At 42.1% G+C, this 16,013-nt stretch overlaps 1 protein-coding gene across 1 annotated transcript; it reads right to left on the reverse strand.

The window, feature by feature from the left end:
• Positions 1-6,793: 6,793 nt before the first annotated feature.
• LOC116377124 (phospholipid phosphatase-related protein type 4-like) lies at positions 6,794-15,967 on the reverse strand. The gene is made up of 3 exons (XM_031838685.1): positions 14,904-15,967; positions 13,821-13,994; positions 6,794-12,912 (listed from the first exon to the last, which is right to left on the reverse strand). The coding sequence occupies exons 2-3, from the start codon at positions 13,992-13,994 to the stop codon at positions 11,221-11,223; spliced, it is 1,866 nt and encodes a 621-aa protein (XP_031694545.1). The 5' UTR covers positions 14,904-15,967; the 3' UTR covers positions 6,794-11,220.
• Positions 15,968-16,013: the final 46 nt, after the last annotated feature.

Here is a 16,013-nt window from a genome sequence, read left to right on the forward strand (position 1 = left end):
ACAGGCAGACAGACAGTTAGATGGACTGAGTGAGTGGGAGAGTGAGACAGGCAGACAGACAGTTAGATGGACTGAGTGAGGGGGAGAGAGAGACAGACAGACAGTTAGATGGACTGAGTGAGGGGTAGAGTGAGACAGGCAGACAGACAGTTAGATGGACTGAGTGAGTGGGATTAAACTCACCAGCCTTTTGTTGCTGACTTGGAATCATTCTGCCTGCGGTTTCTGCTGCTCTGCCAGAGACTTCGCTGCAACACTCTGTACCTGTTGAGTTTACATTAAAAGCCAATGGTTCCTCTAATCCTGTGTGCCGCAATTGGGTCCATAGTATGGACCCAATTGCCTACCTGACACACACATAAGACTATAATGTGTGTCAGGTAGGCAAATCGTCTAATGTTTAACATCATGATGCTGTTTAAGTCTGTGAATCCGATTTTTAAGTGTCTGCCTCTGAGGCAGATTTACTTTAGCATTCAATGTAGGGTGATCTCATCAGGCTTAGCACAAGTATAACTTTGTGTAAATCTGGGACACATAAAGCTGATCTGAATTCTGCTTTGGTAGGTGTGAAATATATGCAAGACATTTGATTGTGTTGTATATGTTGACCTATATTATATATGAGCCTATTTTCAGTTGTTTATGCCAGTGTGCCAAGAAGCCTTAATGCCAGTCCACTGACAGAAGCGGTAGACTGTCATATAAAGGGGTTTATGTTTTTTATTTAATTTCCATTTATTCTGAAATGTCTACAAAATATCACAGTTGTGAAAATGTCCAAGGTAAACCCTTTAAGTCCCTGTTTTTGTCAGAAGGATCAGCACCTTGGACAGCTCGACAGGACTATGTCCCATTGTAATAATAAAGGAAAAATAAACACTAACAAACCCGCAAAAAAAAGCAATATCATAATTTACTTGTGTTTCCCACAGTGCACTTCAGCAAAGCCCGGATTGTGGGTAAGCTTGCTGCATTCGTCCGTGGGAGTTGCATGTAATTGAGTTGCTTTTCTGGTTGCGACATGGTGAAGAACATCCAAAACAATGCTGGTTCTTTTAAAGGTGCAGTGTGTAGGATTTGGCGTCATCTAGCGGTGAGGTAGCAGATTGCAACCAACTGAAACTTCTCACATGTGCCAAGTGTGTGAGAGTGCTAGGACGGCTGGCTCTGGTTGTATAGAAGTCTATGAGAAAATGACTACTTCTCTCTTGATTTATTACCTCAGTAAACATGAGTTTATGGTCTCAATCTCTAGTTTCAAGTCTTCTTCAATACAGCATGATGTTCATTTCGTACATTATGGTCCATTTAGAGTCAAACAGACCATAAAGCAGGGTATGCTTGTGATTGACAAACAGACTACCAGAGCAATAAACAAGAGTCTGGAGCAGCGGCTCTCCGAAGTTATGCACAAGTGTGCCTGCACCGTACAGAGGGAGGAATTTGGGATTCACTCCATCGTCGGTAGCTTAAATGCCGACATAGCTTTCACTGACAGACACAGTAAAGCTATATTCCATTGCAGTTTGCGAGTGACCACCTTTGACTGAGTTCATTAAGCACACATCGGAGAGAACAAATTGAGGCGTAACCTTTTAGCTGCTGACGGCTGGGAGCGGAGCTCCTCTGAAGAATGCTGCCTATTATCACATGTATCCTATTGCAGCAGGTCATCCCGAGTCAATGGCTCAGTGACTCATCACTGAGATGGCCAATCAGTGTAAGTCATGGTGTCTGGTCCGGCAATTTAATACGACTAGAAGGTCATTGAACAAGCCCCTGTGACAAATGTGAGGCATTGGTTTTAATACTTAAATGTGGTACTTTATACATAGAGTTTTAACATAGATACTTACAACTCAATTCAGTCTGAGAGGTGGTTACCATACTGTAAATAAATGAAGTTAAAACTGTCATCCACTGCCTTTCATAATGTGTTTTTGGATCTGCTATATCCCACCTTTCTGAGCACAACGTTTTGGAGGTTCCAGCTTCATTGTGTGGCCTGCAATGTAACAACACAGATGCAGGTAGGTCTGACTTCAGGGCCAGCGAGGCCAACACATCAAACAAAGCAAATTACAGCAACTTAACCTTTGTGACAAAAATATACAGCAGAAAACAAGATTTAGAAAACCCAGTCATCATTCTCTGTGCTTTCCCTATGTCTTTCCTTCTCTCTGTCTCTGCATATTTTGTGTGTCTCCCCGTGTGCCCCCTCTCCCTCCTGCCTCTGGTTGCTGGCTGATTGAGCTGACTCATCAGGATCTGTATATCGACCCTGGTTCTCCAGTCATTTATCACCGGGTCGTGCAGTGTGCTACAGCAATAGTATGCGCTCTTGGCCAAACTCTGAGTCAGTCAGTGGAGTTCCTGCAGTGTTGTTTCCTCGTGTTGAGGAGTAATTGTGTTTCCCAGTGCTCCAGAAACCGGTTCTCAGCCTGCCACGCCATCTCCCCTAGCCGTTCTGACAGCCAAGCCGTCCACCACTCTCCGCCATCTTCCCTTAACTTTCGCTCTCCGCCAGTCCCCAAACCCAACCTCATTCCCCCTTCTTCCCCTTCTTGCAACACATTTCCTCAATCCTTTTACTGTGCATCTGCTTTTGGGTCCAACCAACCCTGCTGAAAGTCACAGCGGGAACAGTTGCAAGTGTGGCTTTTTGGAAGAAGTGACATGAACCCATTGTATGACCCCAGAGATAACCCTGAATCTTCTCAGCACCCCAACACCACCCCAATGCATCACACTCACTAAGCTGTCATTCTTTTGCAGCCAACTTCTATTATGTTGATCTGAGCACAACATCACATCAGCAACATAGCCGGGGCTTGGTCAGTCAATAGTGGAGCTACTACCTCGCCTTCACTTATTACTCTGCACTTACAACAATGAGCTTTACAATGAGTTCCTTATAGACTACATCTGATTGTTGAAGCTTGTTTGGCATTTAACAAACATGAGAGAAAGATCTGCAGCCACCACTCAGGGCTGAAAATATGGAAGTACCCTCATCTGAAAAAAATCAGTCATGAAACTTCACAGGTGTGTATTTGAGATCAACATAAAGGCCAATGTGGCCATTGCCCATTTAGTGCTCCTGGTGCAATTTGGCATTGCTTCTTGGGTCCATTGAAAGTCTATACTTTTCTTTTTTATTAATTTTCTTGAATTATGATTATTTATTTTGCCATTTTGCATTCATGTGATAGTGACCGTAGAGATACAGACAGGAGACATGGGCAGAAAGAGGGGTATGAAGTGCCACAAAGGTCCTCGGCTGGAACACTACAGCTACACGGTATGAGCCTCAGCCACCAGGTCATCAGCATAACGCAAGCAAGAAAAATGACTGCCTATGAATTATTTCCTGCTAGATAAGAGTGGTAATGCTGCAGGTTACAGTCTCTGCAGCTGTCGGACCAAAATAATTAGCTAAAAAGAGTCTAGAAGCCAGGTGCTCCGTTAGCCGATACTGTCATTCTCACCTCCTCCCTCACTTCTACCATCACTTTCTCGTCACATGTAGTCCTTTGATTCAATGTAAATGTGAAACATAATATGCAATACCAATTTGATTAACAGTTTTGAGTGTGAACAGCTGACCTCATGCCATACAAACCCTGTAACAGGGAGCTGTTCAGTGCATCTGTACTCTTCTCCCCAATCACAGCAGGATTAAATCTCCACAGACCCAATGTAGGACACAGCGCAATGCACCTTTAAATAATTTGTCGAGCTCTTCATCCTTCTGAATGAGACAACTTTAGCAATTCCAGTGTGTATTTTTGAATTATTGATTACAGAGGTTTGAATTATTTACTGTTAACTTGACATGACTTCATGGTTTGAGAGCAGTCTGTTAAGCCTCACAGAATGGTACGTTTTTAGTGTATTTTTTAGATGTATGTTACTCAACGAAAACCCCAAACCTTTGTGTGATCTGTCCACAGTAAGGCAAATATGTAATTTCTGTATTAATTGCAATGCATTCGGAATGCTATTGAAGCTTTGAACATGTAAACCTTCTCTTTAAATGAGACCGTTAGTTCTTTACCTTTGGCAGGGAGTATTCAATTCAATTCAATTTATTTTGTACAGCCCAAAAACACAAATTTGCCTCAGAGGGCTTTACAATCTGTACACATGCCACATCCTCTGTCCCAGGACCCTCACATCGGAACAGGAAACAAGTATGCACTGTGGTTTTAACGTGGGATTCTACAGTACAGCTCACATTAAGAGAAATGAACTATTCTTCCTAAAGATGGATGGTGGTAGAGACCAGTAAACATTGAGGACATACAAACACAAAGTCCACAGCTCTGACATGAGCTCTGGTGGTATCATGTGAACACCACATATCAGGACTGAATACATCAGGAAGGGGACATAGTCATATTTTCTTCATTCACTACTTCAAGATCTCAAGATCTGGAGGGATTAAACTAATTTAGAGCAAATGAAAAGCTGCAGGGTGTACTGTATTGCACATAATGGAAGCAGACATGAACTCTACTGTTTGTAGCATGTACTTCTATAACCTATTTTGGATGATTATTTTGAAAAGACACTATACATGTAATGAACGGAAACTGACACACCGTCTCTGTCACATCCAAAACCTAGGTTACCTAGAGACTGTCATGGTTTGAAGCTGAGGAGCACTGATCAAGCGTCGGTATTTGACAAGTTGGGAGTGAGACATGTTGTATTTAGCAGCTAAAGAGATTACTGCCTTCTTCTTGGGGTCCACACCAAACAGCAATACATGTTTAGAATGACACAGTATGAGTGGAGCAGTAAAGGGCATCACGACCCAAACATTTACAACAGAAAACACTGTAAAGGATTTTGCATATTCTGAGTTGATTCAACTAATTCATAATGTACCACGGCTGTGTATGGCAAATTGGGTATGGTGAAGGTGAACTTTGAATGTAGGTATTTACTAGCCAGACATGCCACGGTGTCTAGAGCTTTACCCTTAAAACCAGCATGATGCTCCACTTTCCACGTTTCTCATTGTGCTTCTTACTTGACCCGTTGATGCAGCAGGTGACCCCATCTGTTTCACAGGAACCAACGGAGAGTCAACCGTAACAAGACCTGCAGCGCAGTTCCAAGCTCAACCTTCCAAACTGAGAGGAAAAAGGTAAAAGGGTCAAGAGTACTTCAGTATAAATAAATCATTATTATTATAAACATGCAGGAAAAGAACATTATTCATTTCATTCATATTTAATAAATAAGATTCTCTAGAAATAGTCTCAGTTCATATTTATGAACAGCACCAAATATCCTGCTGGTCCCTGTACAGCGAGGGTCTGATCTGGTTTTTCTAAAAATAGAAGCGCACAGCCTCCTCAGTCAGCTTTGTTCCATCACACTTAGCTCATTGCAGAGACTGGAAAAGGAGACTGGGGTGTCAGATTGTGGCAAAATATTAGCTGTGAAAGGCCATTGACCCGCAGGGCACTGACAAAGAAGGACTTGGCTTGTCCCGATACAACAATAATTTATATGGCGTCATCACGGCTCGATTGGTTCATAACAGTGTGATTAGATATCTAAAAAATAGCACGACACAACTTCAGTGCTTCACACAGGATCATCCACTAGACATGACACTTAGGGGATTAGCATTTCATACCAATTCAACTTCATAATATTTTATCATAGTAGTAGTAGCAGTATTTTTATTCAGTTTTATTCAATATGTATATATCATATTTGCCCCACACACAAGACAACAAGTATTAACAGTCGTCGTTATTAACGCCCATGGCGGTAGGCCGTGCCCCTCTACTCTGCACCTCTGACCTGACAGGACTCACAGGACAGCCAACAGTTGCCACAGCCCAGCACCCTCCTCCACACCGACGTCTCTCGACTTCAGCCGGTTAAGGAGAGTTTGAGTGCCTGATTCCCTGGACCGTGCTGGTTAAGTGTCTTTTTATCAGAGTAAGCCTTTAAGCACTTTGATATTTGACCTGACTGTGAACGAGCCGTGATGGGTTCTTGCGTGTTCTGTGTCAGTGAGCGTTACATAGACATCGTTTAAACATGTGTGTATTTAATTACTCATTTTTCATTGTGGCAATACTTTTCCATGTCATTTAAAAAAATCAGCTTCAAATCATCTGGTCTGTGACAATAACCAATGTTCATGATACTACTTAGCATAACTTGGTAGTATATATATATAACACTGTATATATCACATATCACAACCCGCTCTATTTAGCTGCGTGATGAGATTATGTTGAACAGCAGAAACTTCTAGTGTACAAGCTGGAAGGATCAGAGGTGGACATGTGCCCTGCTTCCACCAACTCAGAATACACAACATCGATGTTAACACAGTGGAGAAAATACATAACACTGTTTATTGTATTTCACTTTATTTCTTTGCTTGATTTAAATCAAATCATATGTAACTTTATAATTTTAAACAGGAAATGAATTCGGTCAGAAGTGCATACAGGGGTGAAAACAGCACAAAAAACAATATAGATCATTTAAAAGTTTGGCAGTTTAAATGTTCCATACTCAGCCTGTACAGGATATTCTTGATGATAATTGATGTTATGTAATTTAAACGAGTCAATTGTAAACCTATTCACATTTCACTCTCTTTTCTTCAGTTATAAGTGTAGTGTTTGTAATGGACTTGAGGTTTGGTGACTCAGTTATATGTCCAAATACTTCAGTAAATTGCTGTTTTTTTAAGTCAGAGAAAAACAAACAGAATCTGAGTTGACCACATGGATGAGAGGACATACATTGATTAGTTTCAATAGCAAATATTTATTCAAATCATTTGGACAATGCACAATTGTTCGTCTACCCTGATCAACGTGCTCTGAATAATCAGTGTGATTGCTCGTCTATAAGCAATCCATAATATTTTGACTGTTACACAAAAACGTAACTAATGAGCCTTTCTTTCCTTTTTGGACTCAAGTGATGGTAAATCTGTTTTTTACATTTTGTTTCTTCTTTTTGCTGCATAGAATTCACACAGCTGATCACAGTATCAGAACACATGAATCAACACAAGAGGCTACACATGCAGAGAGCATCCGTTCACAGTTCTACTTATGGAATCTACATTTCTACCCACGTGTCACATCACACCTTTGATTTCACAGGCCTTTGGGAAAGGCTCTAAATCAGACACATCGTTTCAAAACAATGCCATAGAATTATCAAAGTTATATCTCTTTTCTCTTTATCCAATCTATATATTAGATATGTTACTCTGGAGGAATCTCTGTTACATCTATGTGTCCTGAAGGGAGTACGGACAACGTTAAGGCTTCGAACTAAAATGTAAGGAGTTTCTGTCTCGATGTCTTTCCTCCAATTCTCTCGACAACAGTTCATAGGACCAGAGGAAGAGCAGTGTCGAGTGTGAGCCTTTGAGAGCTACGGGACACATTTACTAGCAGAGCGTGTGTAGTGTATTTAGAGGGAAGCCCTATTTACACACCAGAATGGCATGATAGGTACAGCTTGCTCTCAACTTTGTAAAGGTGGCCATGATGTCATGATGACATACAGGTTGGTTTCACAAGTACTCTTAGTAGAGAGTAAAAATGGCAAAGTCTTTTTTGATATGTTTGATGTAAAGATGAAATGTTATCCTTGAATAAATGGGTGTAGTAATATCTCAGTGGGTAGCTGTACAGTACTGCACATTGGAAGTACTCTTAGTTACTTACTCTCGTAGTCTGAAGTACTTTAGTCCGATATCAGACCTTGTAATGAGCTCATATCCTTCTGTATGTTTTCTGTCATTTTTAAGGCAGTCCTATTTCACCTGTATGTCGGTTTGTAGATTTTGTTAACATGAACCAAAAAGCTATCACTATAGTCGGCCCGTTGTTGATTTGTGTTAGTATGAGTTGCAGAGTAAAGGCCAATTCATACTCTGCACATGTCCACTTTGGTCTGCACGACGTAAATGTTGTGCTACGTGTGCAGTCCAAAACTTGCGCCGACAGTACTACGCATAGCAATCGCGCCGACTGCACGTGCTTCAGTTCCGTTCCCTCCTCCAGTTCAGCTGCTGGCGTGTGCACCTTTAGCTGGTTTGCCAAGAAGAAGATCACAAGGTGGATGTTTGTTTAGAAGAGAGGTTGTGCGAGGAGGCCAATTTGTCTTTACAGGATTACAAAGACAGCCAAATGGCCATGAACTCCTGGCAAACAGCGTTAAGCCGCCTTACCCCACCAACTGAAATGGACTGTGGATGGGGAAATGTGCATTTAGTGTATGGTAGCCACTCAAAGTGTGTGTTTATTGATAGGAAAGACATCTCTGTGGACTGCACCAAAGTAGGACAGTGAGGAGCAGAACTATTGGCCAAGCGGACGAGCCTGTCTGACTACAAATCACACAATCCTGATACACATCATGCTAAAAGTAAACCGGCATTGGATTGTGTTCAACAAATTCTAGCAACATTTTGAGGGAAGTCCAAACTACAGGACATAGGTACAGGATTGAGTGAGTGGCAGCTTCATCTTAGTACAACCAGACTGTAGTAACGACCTGTACCTATGTACAGCAGGGTTAGACCTATTGTTGTGATGACAGTGCAACTTTAATGCACTCAAAGATTTGACAGTTTGAATCAGACAAAAGAATGTATTTAAAATATTCAATCCACCTGGATTACTTGGAAAATAAGTGTTTTCTTTTTGAGGATTTGCTTGAATCAAAACCTATTTCACACATTTGTTAAATTATGTACACATTCAAATTAAAATGTTCAAGAATGAACTTCATTAAAGCAACAGAAAAAAAGAACACAAGTGTCAGGTGTTGACCTGAAGGGGCAACAGTACTTAGATAAAAAAGATTGTCATATAACTTTCACTATGAAACACAGGAATAAAGAACAAACTGTTTAACACATTGGTAAATTCAATTTTTTTTTTGCACATTTATGATAAAAATATTGTGATATGCACTATAGAAAAGTGACCATGCAAATGTTACTGGGCTATAGAATAAATCATATACAATATAATGCAGGATTGCTATACAAATACGGAAAACTACATCTGATTTATATTTCTTTTCAATGAAAAATTCTAGCTTTGGCAAATTTTCTCATATAGACTCTGACTAAACATTTTCAGGGCACAACTGGTGCCAATGCTGCGTTTGTATCAAATTGAATTTGCATCCAGTGGGTGCTTATTTAACCACTGAGATACTATTTATTTGATATGCACTATAATGTAAACAACAGCCACTATCCTGTTCCTACTTTTATTAATGTTAAAGAAAGAAAAGAAAAACATATTTATTTGATACAACTACTGTCAGCGCAGAGGAACCAAACGGTTTCCCAGAGGCCGTCTATATTTGCCTCGACGTAGAATTTGAATCACTAGGTTGGATTTGGTAGAAAATCTGCTGGTTGCTTTATGGCACAAAAGGAAATGACTTCATAGCACAGAAACTGGAAGAAGTGCTGTTCTTCCAGTGCATACGGCAGAAGGTGAAGGGAGCGCTGAACCCAGCTAAACCCACCCGTTACATGCTGATCCCGTTCAGTAAAGCCAAAGATCCCAAAAGGGTTTCATTTGATGGTGAGAATTATACTGAGGTATTACAATTCAACAGCAATATTGTATATTCTTGTCAAAAAAATGCTACATGTAGTACCTGCACAACAAATCAAGTTTGTTTTTTTGACTAGGCGAGCACAGTGCTTCTGCTCATAAAGAACAAAGATTTAAAGTGATTTCACATTTTTCTAAGAAAAAGATGATTTTATAGACACTTCAAAAATTTGGGAAATATGTTTGTTTGCTGTCTGGATCAGTCTCACCTCTGTGCATCCAGTACAGAAGTAGGTCCCTGATATGTTGAGCTAAGCAGAAAGGCTGGTGGCCTTTATCTGAAATAATAGAAAGGCCTTCCAACAACAAAGCAACATGAGTAGACTCAGAAGATGAGATAAGGTGGTACTTCTGTTTTGCAACAACTCCTTGGCACAAAGACTGCAGGCAGCTAGAACTTTGTGCTAAACACATTCCCGACCAACCCTGTTGCATCACTTTGATTTATTTCTGCTTTGCTTCTGTGAAATCTATTTTTCTCCTTTTGGTTGGGTCTGGCTGTTCTAACTGGGAGAGTTCTAGGCCCACACAACCCTTGGAAGTGCTCAAACGTATCTCAAAACCCAAAATAACCACTCTGTGACTTAATGTTAGCATTTGGTCGGGGGATTTACAGCAGCAAGTATATTTCTCAAAATGTTTATTTGAAAGCTACAAATATCGCTTTTAAGCAGACTGAAACCCACCAATTTCAGTTGGGTGGCTTGAGGTGAAGTATTGCATTGAGTTTTGGAAATACACTATTTATCTTATGGTCTAAATAAGCAAACAATCCAACTGTGTTGCTGCCTGTTTTGTGCTATAGATGTGGGATTGGCACGGACATCCAAATGTTAGTACAGGATATAAAGATAAGGTCAGGGTTTACGATATACAAAGTACAGTAAACGCATATTTCAGTGCAAGTCACAGCATAATTGACTTCATAGCTACAGAAGGAATGCTAAGCACACTTATGGTTCAAACAGTATTCTGTTGAGTATGTGGTATCTGTACAGAAAAGAGACGGAATACAAAACATATCTCTGTCACGTATTAATGTCGTTGTTGCTCACTCTAAAATAATTCATTCTTTATCTATTCAAATGATACAGTATGTCGTATAGTAAATAGTATATTCTGGTGTAGCACCCTTTTCAAACATACAAATTATGTACAGTGCAGGGAAGTAAATACTGGTTCTACAGCTATGATACAATTATTTTGCTGTAGTTTGCTACAGTTTGAACGTCACTGTGCTACTTTCTTTTTTTCTCTGATGATTCATATCCAAAACATATGGAACCGTTTTACAAAAGGCTCTCCTGTCCCCAAAGCACTGGCACAGCATCGACAAAACAATAGGTTTCCTTAGGAGTGACCACAAAAGTACACAGTGATTATTTCTACAACACTTAAAAAGGTTGTGACTTAGTGTAAACACGTACAAAAATCTCATGCGGAATAAAACCTTTTCTCTTTTGAAGTTAGCATGATATACACAATGGCAGGTAACACTGACTTGTCACAGATATGGGGTTCAGCTGTCTTGCATTATTAGCTCCGTCTTCTCAGAAGTCTCCGGGCACTCCTCACGTTAGTCCTTGAAAACGGGAGTTATCGACGTTCCCTTGTAGAAAATGTTCCGTGCATTATCGGGGCTGTTGGCTCTCTCTGGAATCAGGATGACATTATTGCCTTTTCTCCGCAGAGTGGACTCCCGACTGGACGGGACAGAGGGGGGTTCCAAAGCGCTCTCCCCGCTTCCTCCTCTACCGCCGCCTCCTCCAGATCCACAACCGCTACCATCCCCCGGAGTGACCCTTATGGTAGAAAGGCCCTGGGGCTGGAGCCTGTGCTCTGACTGGCCGGCGTTCTGGGTGTGAACAGTAACTATGGGTGGGGTGCTAATGGTGGCGGTGGTGGTGGTGACGATGTGATTGCCGCGTTTCCTGTCAATGGACCCATCACGAATGGAGTCTGAGCTTTCCGAGTTAAGATCGTTGAGGTCAAAGGACTGCCTCAAACTCCCACCTCCTCCTCCTGATCCCCCTCCTGCTCCACTAGGCCCTGTGAATACGACAGCTCCGTTGCCGTGATCCAGCGACCGCCACCTCCATGATCCGCTTCCATCTGTGGACGGAGCTTGGATCACCGGCCTGTATTCAGGGTGGGCCTCTACTCTGACGATTGCTCCGGTACTCTCTGAAATGCTGGTGGTGCTACCCAGTGAGCTGGGCCCCGTGATGCTGGTGGGATCTTGATCAGACAGAGCCCTGTAGCGTGCAGAGCCCTGGCAACTCCCGGTGGTGCCGATGCCGCTCTCATCTAAGCTCTTAGAATGGGTCTGTAGTAGACCCTGCTGCTTGGACATTGCAATCACTTGCATGATTCGTGGCTGGGTGTTGTGCCCGTTTTCGTTAGTCCTGCAGGCTGCGGTCATCTCCGCTGCCCTTTGCCAGTTTGCCTGAACTGTGGTATTTATCATCGACATCTCATCACTTCCTCCCCCTCCCCCCGTCCTAGGGGAGGAGGTGTTGTAATTCTCATGAGCCTCCTCTGGTATGTGGACGAGCTGTGAAGACCCAGGTCTAGATTGCATGGATATCCTGGCCCCTCCGGTGATGCCGCTACAGTTACTGGGCAGGGTGGTGCTAGCTCCCGTGGCCAGTTTGGACATGTATGCATGAGCATCAAAGCCTCCATTCAGGCCCATAGCAGATGGGTCGGAGCTGGATCGGAGCTCCATACTGCCGTGGTGGTGCGGATGCTGGGAGGACTGGCCGGATGAGGAATCTACGGAAGTGGAGAAGGAGTCTGGGACCTGCAGGGAGCATTTGTGGTTGTTGTTCTTACTTTTCCATTGAGACAGAAGCTGCTTTGAGCGGCTGGAGTCCATGGAGGCATGGTGGAGGGTGGCGGCGTGACGCCGAGCTGCTTCCTCATACGCTGCCATGGCCTGGGGGGTGTGGACCCGAGGAAGGGTGTGGCTAAAGGTCACATAGGCTTCTTTGCTCTGGGGGCTGCGGGGGGAGATCACTTCCACATCAGCACTGGAACGCTTCAGACTGTCATCAGACCTTGGCTGCTGAAGGCCTCGGTGGAGGAGGCCCTCAGAGTGGGAGATGTGTATGCCGGGCTCACCGGCCATGCTGGCTTTCATCTGCAGGTGGTGGAGTACAGCCTCCTGGCTTATGTGGGGCAAGGAGCAGGGGGGGCGGTGTATTATTGGAGGGGGACTGACACTGGCCTCCTCACTAGGCTGAAAATTTCCCACTGCATGCAATCCCTGGCAACAGAGCAGACAGAGAAACATTTTACTTGATGCATACTTTGCCTGACACCTTGTTGAGTTTTTTGTTGAACAATTTCAAACCATTCTTTCAATAAAATGATTAATCGAATGACGATTTTGCAGATTATTCTAAAATTCTTTTGTTGTTTCATTGATATTTCAATGTTTTATTCAATAACTTTCTCTTAAAAACAATTTTTTTTGAATGCTTAAATTCTGAAGGATTACTGTGACACGTGATTCATTTCATGACTGTGTCATGGCAACCCTTTCTCTCTGTAATAACAGACTGTAACAACTGATTGTAACGTTAGTGAAAGCCCCTTTTCTCACTCATACATGGCCGTTAATGTAACATCACCTCACCAACAGCGGTGCAGAAATGACTTTTAACATCTATTTTAAGTGACTACTAACAGAAACATGTTCCGCGTGCTGATAATGCTAACATTTCATGCTGTGGTGCTTTGTTAAAGCGCTTCTGGAAGCTTTTACTTTTGGACGTGTTCCTTCGACAGTTGTTCTGCTGTGATAAGCCATTTTAAATATACAGTTTACAGAGTACCACATTGTTAAGTCTCTGTCTAAAATACTTAGACAGAGACTTAGACAGGCGAGCTGTTTTAGCTGCAGCTTGTTCTCAGGGGAATGCATGCCTCAACCGGGCGCAGCCAGTCTTGCGACACGCAGACACACATATCGTATTTTTTTTAATCAAATTAATTTCTGTTGGTCAGTCTTCTACTTTAGTCCAGACTAAAATAGCTCAGCAATGTTTTTATGAATTGATTTGAAATTAGGAGTCCAAAGATTCTGGAGGACTGCTGCTCTTGAACTCAGAGAAACAATCTCCAAACAGGGAAACCAGTGGACAGGAAGCTGTTGATGGGACTGGCCCCTACCAGATAGACAGCGATAGATCCTCCGAGCAGGAAGCCCAGGTAGACGTCGATGGCGTGGTTCTTGTACTGAATAATCCGGGTCAGACCACAAATGATGGCACAGATAATGAAGGAGAAGACCAGCAGGGGCTTGAGCAGCTTGGATGAGTCGGTCAAAGTGCTGTTGAAGTACATCTGTGGACACATGACACATTTTCAGATTTTTATTTTCATGATGTCATGATGCTGCTTTGTGTTATAGTAGTGCACTATTCCATAACCCCTCACAGGCAGCATTATTTGGCATTTAGGTTGATACAAAGCACACGAGTTATCAGTATCCATATATCGTCTGATTGTTGCTGATGTTCCACAGTGTGAGTCACTACCTCACACCACAGATTCATATGCCGCATTAATCCTCTTGTATCTTCTTCTTCTACGTAGTTTTGACCAATAAGTCTCTAAAAGATATTTTTAAAGATAATTACAAGATTTAAGTTTTGCACAATTTTAGTATTTCAGTCGCAATGTCAGTATATCACTTCCAAACACTGTTAGATCATATAACCATGTATACAAGTACGAGGATGTGTGACTGGATTGTTAAATCTATTGTTAATATTTTAGTTTTTTTAATTGTATATTTAATCATTATTATTAATATTCTATTACTAATGAAAAGGGAGGAAAAGACTTAGGATACAATAACATAAGTGTGGAGGTCTGGTGTACATCACAATGTGAACCTGCTAGGACTGTAAACAGTGTCTTATTAGCAGTGGTGCCATTCAGCATCTTATCTCATCAAAGTTGACATTTGCAGTTGAGCTTTCAATCTTTGGTTCATTGTGCCACAGCTGACAGACTAATTAATTAGCTGTACTGCAAACTGGTGTCACCACCCAGTCTTTATTCATCTCCGAGATGAGTGGATTTTACACAGCGAAGCAAAAGTAGTGTAGAAGAGAGAGCCATGCGGAATAGTTGATCTGGGCTAATCCCACCATCCGCCACTCAGTGTTCCGCCCTCTACTGTATCATTTGGCGCCTCACGGACGGATGAGCAGTTAAGTGTTTGCGTGGGCTCAAACTGTTACTCACCGAAACATAGACAGCGGCGAATGATGCGAGGGTAGCGTGCTGCGACGGGAAGGATTTTCTGCAAGAGTTGAAGGAACAGAAATAGACTCAGCTGACGTTCTCACATCGGCATGGGTGAGTCAACAGGAGGCGTCAACAAAACACGAGCATAATGAGCTATCTCACATACCAGCCGGCACACACACTTGGATGCTATGGGTTGAAAGAGTGAACCAAATTAGACACATCTTTTCATGTTTTCTTCGCGTTAGAGCCCACGAAAAATAATTGAACAAAGGCAGTCAGAGAGCAGTGCAGGGATATGACTATCTGATGCCACTGAATGAATATGCTGCAGCGGAGCCGCAGCAGCTCGACGACATAATATAAGTGAACCTGTGGCCCAGTTTCTCCAGCTCCAACCCAATGACCTACTTCTGACAACTCCACCAACCAGCCCTCATCTTTACTCCTGACTCTGCATCTGTGCAAATATGTGTCTTTAGGTGCATTCATGCAGTTGTGTGCATATTTGTGTGTGTGTGTGTGTGTGAGAGTTTTGTGTGCTCTCCTCCTTAAACCCACATTTACAACATCTGTGGAATCATAAAAATTTCATTCGCACATGAAAACTGATCGCACTGCTTCTGAATGTGACCCACTTATAGTGCTGAAATAACCAACACAAATGTGGACTTTCATTTCTATTATGCACATACTATTAGAAATATATTGTTATAAATGCTATAGTTATGGTTTCTTAAAACCAAGAAATGAAAACATAATAAATATAAAGAAATATATAATATAAATGTATCAAATTGAAAGGATAGCTTGAGCATATCAAGTCTTTATTTAAGGCCCCACACATTTTGTGAGGTCATAGTGACCTATGACCACCAAATTCTAATCAGTTCATCTTTGAGTCCAAGTGCACTTTTGTGCCAAATTTGAAGAAATTATGTCTCCGGCGCAGAGCCATAAACAGTGGGTAATGCTCCCGAGTTCAAAAGGTTTCTGGAAAAGCTCCTTCTGTGGAAATGCACTATTTTGTCTCGCTAAAGCTGGTGCTTAACTACGGCGTTTTTTTTTTTTTAGTCAGTTGGTCTTTCTGCCTCTGCTGTTAAAAAT

Source organism: Anarrhichthys ocellatus, unplaced genomic scaffold, assembly GCF_004355925.1.
Source record: "Anarrhichthys ocellatus isolate YVR2014 unplaced genomic scaffold, GSC_Weel_1.0 scaffold922, whole genome shotgun sequence".
NCBI classification, from domain to species: Eukaryota; Metazoa; Chordata; class Actinopteri; order Perciformes; family Anarhichadidae; genus Anarrhichthys; species Anarrhichthys ocellatus.

Coding starts and splice junctions, on each gene's coding strand:
- LOC116377124 (XM_031838685.1), bottom strand. CDS start 13,994: ATGTACTTCAACAGCACTTTGACCGACTCATCCAAGCTGCTCAAGCCC. Junction 12,913..13,820: donor GATCTATCGCTGTCTATCTG/GTAGGGGCCAGT, acceptor CTCTGTTGCCAG/GGATTGCATGCAGTGGGAAA.